Source organism: Nannobrachium achirus (genome assembly GCF_963921795.1).
Source record: "Nannobrachium achirus genome assembly, chromosome: 19".
NCBI lineage: Eukaryota > Metazoa > Chordata > Actinopteri > Myctophiformes > Myctophidae > Nannobrachium > Nannobrachium achirus.
Window position 1 is genome coordinate 16,891,455 of NC_137826.1, and position 13,775 is coordinate 16,905,229.

General features: G+C 41.4%; 3 protein-coding genes across 4 annotated transcripts in view; all 3 read right to left on the minus strand.

Annotated features, from left to right (window-relative positions):
* robo3 (roundabout, axon guidance receptor, homolog 3) overlaps positions 1–1,596 on the minus strand; it is a 245,976-nt gene extending 244,380 nt beyond the window's left edge. Inside the window, exons 1-2 of the mRNA XM_080749930.1 lie at positions 1,398–1,596; positions 662–773 (exon numbers count right to left, since the gene is read on the minus strand). The gene's annotated coding sequence lies outside the window, so the exon portion shown is untranslated. The remainder of the gene's footprint in view (positions 1–661; positions 774–1,397) is intronic.
* LOC308304638 (uncharacterized protein) lies at positions 648–9,726 on the minus strand (the record flags this gene model as incomplete). Its single annotated transcript, XM_080749262.1, has 6 exons — positions 9,535–9,726; positions 7,704–7,813; positions 6,994–7,197; positions 4,444–4,729; positions 1,584–1,617; positions 648–773 (listed from the first exon to the last, which is right to left on the minus strand). Exons 2-6 carry the CDS (start codon positions 7,771–7,773, stop codon positions 648–650), a joined length of 720 nt encoding a protein of 239 aa, XP_080605388.1. The 5' UTR covers positions 7,774–7,813; positions 9,535–9,726.
* Positions 9,727–11,350: 1,624 nt separating this feature from the next.
* Positions 11,351–13,330, minus strand: LOC308304292 (uncharacterized protein). 2 transcript variants are annotated; one of them, XM_080748863.1, is made up of 2 exons: positions 12,700–13,330; positions 11,351–12,114 (listed from the first exon to the last, which is right to left on the minus strand). In XM_080748863.1, the coding sequence occupies exons 1-2, from the start codon at positions 13,241–13,243 to the stop codon at positions 11,408–11,410; spliced, it is 1,251 nt and encodes a 416-aa protein (XP_080604989.1). In that variant the 5' UTR covers positions 13,244–13,330; the 3' UTR covers positions 11,351–11,407. The 2 variants fall into 2 exon arrangements, with proteins under 2 accessions (XP_080604989.1, XP_080604988.1); XM_080748862.1 differs by having other exon boundaries at positions 12,682–13,330.
* Positions 13,331–13,775: the final 445 nt, after the last annotated feature.

Here is a 13,775-nt window from a genome sequence, read left to right on the forward strand (position 1 = left end):
CATATCCAGATATATATGCATCTAGGCTACAGGTAATAGGCTTAGCCTACACCTGACAATACAATCTCTTCATAACCAGATGGCATCCATTCCATACACATTCAGCTAGATTTCAGTTAGGCTTACATTTACACCTGATAACAAGCATTTCATATCCAGATAGTATCCACGTAGCATATTCAGCTACCTATAAGGCCCATTCCCACTGGGCCAGATAACAGATTCAAAAAAAATATATCTTTCTTCATTCAAGTGGATGGTAAGATACAGGTAAAAAAGATATGTCACAGATAAAAAAAAAAAAAAAGATCTGTGACAGATATTTATTTTTATCTGTATCTTACCTAGTATAGCCTAGCTCAGCTAGACTAGACAATCCACCCATGTTAAAAAAGGAGGGGATGATACTGCAGTTAGTTATCTGCATTAGTATATAGTCTGGCCAAGCCAGGCTATATCTTACCATCCACTTGAATGGAAAAAGAGATTTTTTTATCTGTTATCTGGCCCAGTCAGTGGGAATGTGCCTTTAGGGTTACATGTCTATGGCATTTTACGCCTGTCCCACCTCAAAACGTAATCTCTTTCCCATACAAAATGTAATTTGCAGCTATTATAATTTCCTCCTATATTCACAAGAAAGTGTCTCACTCCTCCTCACCTCCACTTCCATACTGGGCCTGCCTGGACTCGTCACCGCCACCAGAGGACTCCACGGCACAGCACAGCAGTCCCAGAAAGTACACAGCACAGTACCAGTACACACCTGCCTCCTGTTGGCAATCAGAGGGCAGGCTTGTCAACTCTCCTGGATCTCCCAGGAGTCTCCTGGATTTTGAACCCCTCTCCTGGGAGTCTCCTGGATTGGCAAATCTCCTGGATTTCTCCTGGATTTTGTATCAAACTCCCAAAATTCACCAGAACACAGGAAATTACATCTACTATGTTAAAAATTTTCTGGGGGAGGACCCCCAGACCCCCCGCTTTAGGGGTGGGGGCAATGCATGCAAGAAAGATCATACAGATATTCACTTAAGTAATGACTTAAAGATGAGAAATCATTATTAAAGATGTCCTTTTGCTTCTGTCATCAGATCTGTACTCCTACATTTGGCATATTAGGCTGAAATTGTACAAATGCTAGTAAAGTAAGCCTGATAAATGTATCAAACATGCACAAAATACAACAGAACACAGGAAAATATATCTATTCATAAGTTTTGGGGAGAGGACCCCCCAGACCCCGGTTGGGGAGTTCCGCGCACCCCCCAAAAATAAATCTCCTGGATTCTGACAGTCCAATGTTGACAACCCTGATCAGAGGGTGAGGCTACAAAAACCAGTGTCAGAGCTTAAACCAGACTTGTCAAATCACAATAGCCAATACTTAAGCTTACCAGTGTTTGTAGCTTCGTTGTAGCCTGCTTAACTTTACTCAGTTGCTGCACCTTTGCTTTTCCTTTAGTGATTATTCCGCTGATCCTGTTTCTCCTCTCCTTCGGAGCCCTGGATCCCAAGCTGCAGTGTGTTGTGGTGGCAGCCAGCACACCCCACTTCCAACTTTTGTTGGTTAATAAACTCACCCTTGTGGCTAACCTTCCATTCGCCTCCTCATTGCTGTGCATTGGGTTAGGGCATAGCTGTATAATGGAGAGTTGCGTCACTCCCGTTCACTTCATGGGGCCAGGTCTTCTACGCACACATCTATTGGCGTATAGTGACAAACGGCGAACCGGAAGTTTACAAAATGCATTGAAGTCTATGAGGTGTAAAGTGACAATGAACCACGTGACCAGCGCTGTTTCTGACCCCGCAGTGGCAGGACTCTCTGATTAGACGGCTCTGGGTTAGGGTTGATGTAAAAATCAAACCCAGCTGAATCTAATCAAATCAATAGGTCTGTGCACAGACTTAATGGAACTTGATCCTGCCAACAATGCTCACAAAAAAGGTTGTTTTTATTGTAGGCCTAGTTAATTTACAAAGTGCCTCAAACAATTAGCAGGGGTTGACACTAAGGTCTCAGAGGCACTTGCCCATCGGGCAAGTACAGGTCATGTTCTACTTGCCCGAAGGTCATGCCCACTTGCCCGAAAATTAATTGTCCATTATAAAACGATAGGTACGATTTTAATTACCGCTCAATTTAACACTTATTTCTTTACTTCCTGATGCTGGGCAAGGGTCTTTAGCTATAATTTAATATGTCTATGGTTTCACACTTGTTATTTTATATTTTTAAATGTAGCAACAGTAAAAACTGCACATTATAGGTAAATAGTGCTCTTATTTTACATTCCACAGACCAGAAGACACAGCACACTGGCCACGTCCAGGTGTTTAGACAGATATCTGGTGTTGTGTTTATAGACATTTGTGTCCCCTCTCAAATGAGCACTTGCCCTGTCGGGCAACCTGAAAGCCAACTTCACCTGCCCTGACGTTTTATTTACCTGCCGGGGGCAGGTGGGCAAGCCTTAGTGTCAATGCCTGAGGAAGTGATGTCAGTGTGATGTCAGTGAGTCACAGTGATGTGGTACAGAATGACTCATATATGGGCATAAAAAGGATGTCACGTGACATCACTTCCTGTACTGACAGTCAGACAAGCTACGAGATTTCTCAGGGTATAAAAGTCCATATATGGTCATTCCCAGAAAAAGAAAAAAACGTTTTATGCCCATACATGGAGATTTCTGATGTCATAAATCCCAGGCCGAAAATGACACCCTGAGGTGTCTTACTAGTAATATAGATACAGATTTATTATCTATTACCTGTTATTGCTCTTTTATTGTTTTTTTTATGTTTCTTACTTGGTGACATGCCTGTATATTTGATTTGTAAATAACAAAAGGTCTATGTGTTGCTTGTGTCCATTGGAAAGCACTTTAGGGTCAACTTCTCTTGTTTTGAAATGTGCCTAATAAATATCTTTGACTTGACTTATGTCATTTAATTATTGATTGAACGCTTGCACATTGCTAGATATGTTGTCCAAATAAGAATAAAACCTTGGGCACCGAATCTCAATTCCACATTATTGTCCTAGTAAATAGTCTTATTTTTTGCTGTAAAATACAATCAATGTATTGTGGCCCCATTCTCTTCAGGATATTAAATAGTCATATGAGTTTTATGATATGGATTTGGGAGATATTACAGGATTAAACAAACAAATAAATACATAATTATATGGTGCCATCTTCCATCTGTCAGAATAGGCATTGGGCAGACTTACTGTACTGTCTTGGTGTCATTTTAGTTACATTGAATGACCACAAGATGTCACCAGTGAACAGTAAGCTCTTGGTTTGGGATTTGTACTTCAACTGAATATTGAAAATAAGAGTTATTGTTGTAAAACATGTATATAAGGTAATATTTAGGCCCATGAAACTATCATGTTAAACATGTTTAATAATGGACGTGTCATCTGTTGGCATGACCAAACATTATGCTGCCATAATACACTTCCAATGCAATTTGTGAAGCACTTGTGTGATAACCATGGTTGGATGTTATTTCCCTGAATGGCCTGTGTATTAATTACAGCTTTAATGCAATACTTAACTCAGATTGTGTTGTATTTATGACAAATGACAATTTGAGTTGCAATACAAATGCTCATTTAAAAGAAAAACGGTAACACTTTACAATAAGGTGACCTTAAAGGGGTATACAGGAAAATACAAAAAATAAATCTGCTTTAAGTAGCATGTGATGGGTCAAACTAGGTTTTTTCATGATTCATGAAAAAAACGGCTCCCACATAACTGTGAAAAGTGATGACTCATCAATAAACCATAGTTTTGTGGGGGACGTTTTTCACCAACAGGCACCAACATGCGGTGGTTTCTGTCTGTGCATTACACCGCACCCCAGACAGTCTATGCAGCGCAGCACTGCACTGTACCATGTTAATTTTGCATAGAGTAACACATATTTTTATGAACAAAAGCAATAGCCAAAAACAATACATAGTGAAAAAACATGATTATGTCCCACATCCTCTTTCTAGAGAACTCACACTGTTGTCAGTGGAAGGTTTTTCATTCAGTGTGGATATGCTGTTGTTTCAAGGCACCTAAATGGCTGAAACTTGTACGCTGGTGTATCTTTAGGCTACGTAACCTAATGAAACTCTCGTCACACAGTTCACAGTGGAAAGGTTTTTCTCCTGTGTGAATACCCTGGTGTCTTCTCAGGGAACCTGAATCAATGAAACTTTTGTCACAATGTTTACAGTAGAAGGGGTTTTCTCTAATGTGCATACGCTGGTGTCTTTTCAGGGTATACGAGTCACGGTAACTTTTGTCACAAATTTCACAGTGTAAAGATTTTTCTCCAGTTTGGATACACTTGTGTCTCTTTAGGTTGTAAGACCTAATGAAACTCTTTCCACACTGCTTACAGTGCAAAGGTTGTGCGCTGTGGACATACTGGTGTTTCTTCAGGTCTTGTAACCGACTGAAACTCCTGTCACAGGGAATACACATGTGCGCCTTCTTTTCTGTGAAAATCATCTGATGTGTCTTAACTTCTCCTGGTTGCGTTAAAGTCTTGTTAAAGTGATGATGACTGGAAGATCGTGGTTGTTCAGTGTCTCCTTGTTCAATGCTGGTGACAGAGTTGGTGATTTGCTGGCAGCCTGCTGAGGGCATCTGTCCATTCCTCAGCATTTGGCAGTAGATGTCGTTGTGGCTCCTCTCGATGTGTTTCTGGAGATCTGTGCAAAAGATGAATTATAATGATGTGAAAATAATGGACAACACCGTTGCATAATGTGTTCGAGATCAAAGTATTCTGGGGTGGACATTTACCGAAGATCTACAACAATTTGACGCAGTTTGAGCTTGTATAGCTGACTTGTTCTGACATCACAGTGATGACTCGACCAGCTCAGCAGAAGGGTATACGGTGCATGCCAATGCACCCATGTGCGAGGTCGCTTCTCGCCCTTAGGGCATCTTATTAGTATAGTTTAAAGCCATGGGGGATAAGTGTACAGTATGTAGGGTTTAAGTGGTTAACAGTCATGCGATCACCAGACACCGGTGCCATGCAAGGTACATGCAACGATTTTAAGAGACTATCTACCCACTGTGGTGGTTGGAATACTACAAAATGGAGTCATTGAGCCACGGCGATAAGGACTCACTGATCACCTCAGCCCACCTAGCTTTTGACTTTCCGAAGTTCAAATTAGCTCTTGCCAACCTAACCGAACCTAACCTAAAACCGGAGCATGTAGTGGCCTTTATTCCTGTACCTATAGCATAAGAAAGAAAGAATATTATTGTCTTTCATTTTTTAATAATCTGAAGGCATCAGCTTATGCAAGGTAATCCGAGTTTGCAGAAGTTCTTGCTAAATACAATGCACACGAACTTAGTATTCATACAATGATTATTTGCATTGTATAACGATTCAATACCGATTATTTGCATTGTAAAACGTTATGATACGATACAAAGCCAAACGATACGATATATTGCTGTTTGCATATCGATATATAGTAGATCATTGCAAATTAAAATCGATTTTTTGATTCAGTTACTATATCATTTACTATATCATGTAGAAACCAATTCTGTCGCTGTCCATTCATTTTAAAGTCTATGCGAGAAACATGCAAGGTTATACCGTGTGTGCATGTACTGTATGCGAGAGACATAATGACAATGCACGTGAATGAGATGAAGCTTCCATCACAATACAGTAATCATTGCCAGTGGAAAATATAATGAAAAGAACAGCCAACTGATTCAAGATCATAATTGTGGCTTTTGCATGCTAGCACCCTTCACCCAAGATGCCTCCCCATCCTGCATCCACTCAATTGTCATTACAAATTTGAACCAACGCTTGTCCAGTCCTAGTTTAAACACACAGTAATTAACTAGACTGGGATCAGTACCATTTTCAGGTTTCTGATCCGGTTGGGAGCGGAAACAACCATCAAAGTCATCTTGTAGTCATAGACGGACTACACTTTGTCCAGAAAGATCAAACTGGAAACAGTTTTAAACCAAAATAATTCTCTGCGTTTACGTTTTTTTCTTATATATTTATATATTTTTTAAGTTAGTTTGGTACTGTATATCCATCTTTTAGTCCAACTTGTAGCGACTGGCAAGACTATACTTCTCGAGCATTTAAATAGGGATTTGGGAAACAAACAGGGGGGGCCAAAACAAAGCAATGTTGCTAGGGCTGTCACGATTATGACATTTTACATGACGATTCATTCTCATTCAAATAATTGCGATTAACGATTTAATTGTGTTTTTGTTGTTGACAATTACATTTCTGTTTGGCTTTTAAGCTTTGAAGTTGCACATGGGAGATATGATACATAACCTAAATATACAAAGAAATGACTGACATATTTGACGTTGTACTTAAAAAAAAATTACTTTAAAAAAAATATATGAAAATGTTTCAACATGGAAACGATTATGAAAAATAATCGCGATTATGTCAAATAATTGCGATTAGACGATTATGTAATAATTGTGACAGCCCTAAATGTTGCTTCATCTGCCTGTTGCCGGTTTAGGTCACGCCTAGAGCGGATCACACAAGCCGTATACCGAATACCAGCCTTTCCTCTGAGGTGGAAAGTCTGGTGACATGAGGCTAGTAATTAACGGATAGAAAAAGTTAACCATCATGTCAGATTCACAAACACTGTTATTTTGTTGTCTAATGATCTGCTATGAATATTATGCCTTATATATTAGACATTGTGTTGTTAACACTTTATTTTTGGAATTTAGACTGCAGTCAGTTATTAAACAGGACTGTTTGGGAAGGTAAATGTCATATTTATTTTGTACACTCCGTAGATATACCCACAGAACCTTGGGGATAGTAGTACCCCACTTTGAAAATAGCTGGGATAAGCCTCGGGCGGCTTTTTCAATTACCATATTTGTCCTTCCACATTTAGTGTCTTGTGTGATTTCAGTGTATTCAAAGCTGACTGACCTCCACTGGTCTCCTCCCAATCATCACTGTCTTCAGAGTTTGATTCAAGTTCAACTTCAAATTCTTCAATTTCTGTACAGAGTGAAGCAATGTCTTCATCATCATCATCTTCTTTGTTCACTGTCAGTAACGTCAACATTGACCCATCAGGCTCCCCTGGTCTTAGAAGTAGCTCCTCCTGTTCCTCTTTAATGTGTGGACGCTCTGGGTAGAAAATAACATTATAGACCACAAATTGTTATAATGATGTTTAATTTGTATTTAATTGTACTTGATATTGAAGCACTATCATTTCACTTCCCATAGGGCAGCTACCAAATGTATTGTATATGTGTATGTCAGGGGTGCCCAAAGGCTCGCCAGCACCGACCAAGAAGAATATTTGATAGGCCTAGTCTAGTACTGTATAATTTGTCAGGATTCCTTGTTCCCTGTTGTCTCATTCTGAAGGGGTCAAAGAAAGGCTGTTTTGTTGTATTTTTTTTTACCTTGCATGTCTGGTTACATGTGATAATGTGAATTATTTGTGTTTTGTTCAGAGCACACACACCTGACAAAAGACCATTGATATTAAATATTTGATAAAGTAAAAAATATATATAGAACCATGTTTTACAAAATCTAATGCCTCAAGTCTTAGTGCTCAGTTCAAATATGATTATTTTGGGGGTCACAGCCTGAAAAGGTTGAGAACCCCTGGTGTAACTTACTGAGGTGTGGCTGGTGTTCAGGTTCCTCCTGGATCATTGAAACAGGTGTGGCTGGGTCTGGAGAGTTCATCTGCACCTGCAGTCTGGACTCCACAGAGTCTGGAATGAAACTATTAAAATCACAGAGGAGTTTAGGATAAATTAAGAAGAGAAAAACTCTTCTTACACTCAATTGCAACAATAACAGACGGTTTTGAAAGAGTAACTTCTTTGGTCTAAACCGCAAATGCAGTCCTGCTGGGTGAGTTGGGACCCTTTGTGAGTTACACAGACATTGGTACATTTCTTTTTAATGGTTAATTAACCGTAAACAAGTTCCGGTTAAAAAGGTTTTGAAAACAATTCAAAATGGTCATCTTTAATATTTGGGGAAAATCCCAGTTGGGCGGTGTCCCAGTTGGGCGGCGGACGGCGGTGTAGCGTTAGGCGGCAAGCGTACAGCTATGAGACCCCATTGATTTCTCGCCGAACATTTGATGAGCAATACAATGGTTATATGTCACAGTTATTGTCCACGTCATTGCAAGCGGCGCGAAGGCCAGCGGACCTTGGTCCTCGAGTGCCCGCGAGGAGCGGGCCAGGGCCGCGCGGCCGGCGGAGCGCCGCGCGAGTTACGAAGCCGTGGTGAATGCAATCGTTATATTTATCGCTTGCTTTGCAGTCTGTTGGAAAGGCTCCCCCACCGCCTTATCGCTGCACCGCCCAACTGGGACTAGCCCAATATTTGAAGTCTGCAACACCTGTCGTTATTCACAATCTCAGTATTTGTATTTAAAAAAAACATATTACTTTAATACACACTTACAACACACACACACACAGAGAGAGAGAGAGAGAGAGAGAGAGAGAGAGAGAGAGAGAGAGAGAGAGAGAGAGAGAGAGAGAGAGAGAGAGAGAGAAATATTAGTTGTCGTCTGTTTTTTAATAATAAAAAAATCACCCACTCCTGTATCGTTGTGTAAACTTGTGATTAGACTATATCTAATAGATATAGTATATACATGCACTATATAACTAACTAGTAAGTAATTATAATAGATTTAAATAGAGAACCTTGTGTCAATGATAACAGCATTAAAGTTGGTTTGGGCCATTTCTGGCGTTAATCTTTAGAAGACGTTTATGTTGTTTAAAATCTCTATTGTGGTAGGGACAGGTAGAGGAAAGCCCTTCTTATAACTCTATGGGAAAGCCATTAGGGGGGGCTCTTTACCAGAGCAAGATATGCCCGGCTAGCTCAGCCTCAGTCGGTAGAGCATGAGACTCTTAATCTCAGGGTCGTGGGTTCGAGCCCCACGTTGGGCGCAACATTTATGTTTAAAGGGCCTAAAAAGGAAAGCCGTAAATGTGTTACAGTCTTGTAATTCTTGTTTTTCTAAATTGCAAATGTGATATAGCCGTTTACACACTACTGTATTCCCTTCAGGCATAATACATAGGCATAATACATATACATGCATTTGTTATTTTGACACTTTCTTTGGAAATGTACACGTAAGTTTTCTCATGTCAATAAAGTGCTGCTGTATAACACTTGCTCCTCTATAATGTTGTTCACCCATCACTGAGCAGTAAGAAGAAACTATTGGAACTAAGTTGGCCGGGAATCGAACCCAGGGATCAACTCCTTGGAAGCCAAACATCTGAAATAAAATATGCTCCTTGTAACAAGCAAGCCTTGCTGTACTTGTGATTAAATAATATCCACTAGTATGACCCCCCCCCCCCCCCCCCCCCCCCTTTTTTTTTTGCTTAGGACATTTAGTAGCCTACGTTAAAGAACTAGGAACAATTGAGTTCCGATGTAAATGATTCAACAAAGATAACTTACCTGATGTTCAGTGGTTGAGCTTCTATCAACCGTCTTCCTGCTGCGTAACGACGACAAACCGTTTCAAAACGATACGTTTGTTTTACCTGCAGCAGCCAGTCACACAGTGAGGGATCTATTTAGCGGTATGTGTATTTACACAACAGTTTGTTTCAGTGTTTCTCGTACATTATTAAGTTCGGAACCATAAATGGTTCAGTTTCAAACACAAACACAAAACTGCATTGTGGGTATGTTTTAATGTTCCTCTTCTTCTGAGTTTCTGGCAGACTAGACGTATTGCTGCCCCCCACTGTTGATCTTGGGTATTGCCCATTGACAAGGTCACTCAAGTGTCAACATCAATAGGCATAGGCTACATCGAAAGCATGTAAATAGTAATCTAAGAAAAATGTAGATAGACCAAGCACCTATTCAGCAAAAACGTTATAAAAAATAAAATAAAAATGCTATCTAAATTACGTGTATGGCCATTGAGGGTAGGCAAGTGCAGAATGTAAGTAGGCTATTATTATTATTATTTTGTTGTTGAAAATACCGAGTTAAAAGTAAAAGTCTGGAATTCAAAGTGTACTCATAAAAGTACAAAAGTATTGGCATCAAAATGTACCAAAAGTAGAAATTATGCAGAATGGACAAGTATTCTTTTTGTTGGTGTTGAAAATAGCAGAGCTACAAGCTCACAAGGCATTACTTTATTTCATAGCCTATATATAGTATTTATATTTTATTAATCTGCAGTATGGGTTATATGGGGTGGGGTGTTTTTGCTGATATCCCAGAAAACCTCCCTTTATTTCCTAGTCCAAGGTGAGCAGTTATGCCTACTACTTTTTCATGTCAAGGACCCCCAAATGTATTCTATTTGGCCACGGATCCCCATCTGAAAAGATTTTGCCAGGGACCCCCAGAAGAGAAGATTTAAGTTAAAAGAATTATTCAAATGATACAAAATGGCCCAAACATTTTTGTATTTTTTCAAATCAAAATCATTCAAAATTTCCCAAACATTTGATATTTTCCTAAAATGTTCAAAACACTAAAGTGGTTAAAAGTATTGTGATACTATATTATCAAGGACTCTGTGGGGTGCCCGGACCCCACTTTGAGAACCATCCTTCTACATGGTGTGGGAAAAGTGCTGTATAAGGCAGTGGTTCTCAACCTTTGCAGGCTGTGACCCCCAAAATAATGGCACTTGAACTAGGGACCCCCCCCCCATCCTGATGCAGTAAGATGAGCACTTGTAGGAATTGTTGGAGTTGAGGCATATTGGTTTGACTCGGTTTTCACAGATAAATATTGTGGATATAGCAGATCAAGCTGCGAGGCGTTGTGAGCTTGTAGATAGTCTATCCCCCTGTCTATGTTGATTGCATTTGATGTAGACTAGTAATGGTCTTTTTGTGTCAGGGGGTCCCAACTCCCAATCCATAGGTTGAGATGAGAACCACTGGTATTAAAGCACTGGGAAAACAGGACAGGGTTTGATTACCTGCAGTGCCCTGCTGACTGTTTGGGAAGCTTGTATTATTTGCACTCAATTCCTTATTGCCATATTATTCGTGTACATCAAATACACATCACAGCAGTTTGAATAGGAGTGGATGTAGTTACCTGTGTACTGTGAGTCACTGGCCGAAACAGAAAAGCGAGATCGGTGCATTCTAACAACCCTACAGTACATAAGATATTATTACCATACACTTGTGTTGGCAACCTCCCTCATATATGGTGTAAGAATACTTGGATATGAGTTTATCGAACTCCCAGAGTCGTAAGCAGAGTAGCCAAAACACGAAAGGACGAGGAGGCGAAATAAATTATTTAAGAAAACAAACACACAAATCAAAAATATATTAAGAATCAAACATTAAACGCACACATCAAGCCTACAAGCAAATTGTCTCTTTTCAGCCAGCCACCGCTCCACTGACTTGTACGAGTACATCGCACAAAAGCGCTCTGAGCCGTATTGGCTGTGTCCAAAGTCCTTCAGCTTTGGCTGGCCGCACAGCTGACACATGGTACATGGCGTTTTTCTAGGTTTTCTTTTTCTGCCGCTGCTCTCACCCTCTTGTTTCTCTTTTTCCTTCCTCCAGGCAGTGGTCCTGGAGTAAGTCCCCTCCAGTATGTCTTCCCCGGGTGCCTCCTGTACCTCCAGCCACCGCTGCCGCGTCCAACCACGTGGGCCGTCTGTAGCGGCGCAGAAGAACCGGCCCTTATAGTAGGCATGGCCCTGCTCCGCCCTCCTGGCAAGGCCACACTCATTGCAGGGGTCACCAGGCTTCATCTGGCCGCTAGGGTTGTCCGGGTCGACCTGCTGAAGGACCTGCCTGTCCTTTCCCTCATTGGTTTTCCTCCTGTGGATGGTGCATCTGGTGGGGGCTGAGGAGGATGAAGGCCCCGATGAGACGGAAGACAGAGGTGGCTTTGGCGGCCCGGCCACCTTCTTGGCGGGGGGAGGTGCAGACGAGACGGTGGTCGAAGGTGGCTTTGGTGGCTTCTTGGCGGTGGGAGGTGTCAAGGAGACAGATGATGAAGATGCCTCTGGTCCGTCGAGGCAGCTGTCTGACATCTCTGAGTACGAAGTACAAGAATAGAAAGATAAAATAATAAAGCTAAAATAAACACTTGGAATCTGACACTGGACATCTGCACTTTGTTCTCTCACTGAGTTAACATAATGTATATGCTATCAATGCCATGCGAGCGGACTAGCAAGTATAAATGTACAATCTATGACCAGTGAATATATTAATGGTTTAATAATTTAAGGGCATGTTCACATTTGTGCCAAAAAATTAAAATACAAAAATATATTTTTTTATAATGAAAAGGCACTGCCTTTTTTACATTAAGCAATATGAGAAAAAGTTGAATGCACAGCAGCCACTTTTAGAGGTGCTTTTTCAAGCTGAGCAGAATCCTGCTCTACCAGAATAGTTTCAGTTTTGAGAAATCAAAAAGCCAGCAGCACAGCAGCAGTGTCTGCTGGGAGAAAAGTGGCAGCTAGCGAGGAGAAACTGTTCATTTTCTTCAGAAAATGCTTTTTATAGACAAAGCCCTTTTTTCATAAAAGGCACCTAGTGTGAACATATCCTGAATTAAACTTAATTCACAGCTGTATCAAGATACTGTACACACCTTCTCTTGGAACCTCACCTCTGTCATAGTGAGGTATTCTTGGGAGGAAGATTATTTCACCCCTGTTTGTGCCTACTGCAATCTCACACTCTCTGTCCATCATTTGCATTTCCACCATTCTGGTGCCATTCTTGAGAGTGCAGTCGGGATCTGCTTGCAGGTTTCTAAGCAGCATGACTGGTGTGGCTACGTTCAACTTGGGGTTAGGATCAGGGATTCCAGAGGGCGACAGTGAATTGAGGAATTTCACAGGCACGTAATCCTTGTGGTCATCCTCCTTAATTGAGTCGGCTGAAAGGTAGACTCTCTCTTCTGTAGGGACGTCAGCCAAGCATATGTTGTTGATTTCTCGGATGTTATTGTTCTGAGGAGTGTATACAGTGCTTTTGAGAAGGTTGTCTTTGTCAATAGATCCATTTTGCCCACAAGGCAATTGTCTCTTTTCAGCCAGCCACCGCTTCACTGACTTGTATGAGTACATCGCACAAAAGCGCTCTGCGCCGTATTGACTGTGTCCAAAGTCCTTCAGTTTTGGCTGGCCGCACAGCTGACACATTAACATTTTTCTAGGTTTTCTTTTTCTGCCGCTGCTCTCACCCTCTTGTCTCTCCTTTTCCTTCCTCCAGGCTGTGGTCTTGGAGTAAGTCCCCTCCAGTATGTCTTCCCCGGGTGCCTCCTGTACCTCCAGCCACTGCTGCCGCGTCCAACCACGTGGGCCGTCTGTAGCGGCGCAGAAGAACCGGCCCTTATAGTAGGCATGGCCCTGCTCCGCCCTCCTGGCAAGACCGCACTCACTGCAGGGGTCACCAGGCTTCATCTGGCCGCTAGGGTTGTCCGGGTCGACCTGCTGAAGGACCTCCCTGTCCTTCTTCTCATTGGTTTTCCTCCTGTGGATGGTGCATCTGGTGGGGGCTGAGGAAGATGAAAAGAATAAAGTCGGACAAGTACTATAGTCTGCAGGGGCAACCACACTAAAAATACAAAACTGTGGTCACACCATTGAGTGTTGAGTTTGAGTGTTTGAGTGTTCCTGCGCTGGCCATATCCTGACAAAGGATTCATGTGACTTTACATCTACAGATCTACAGATCGCT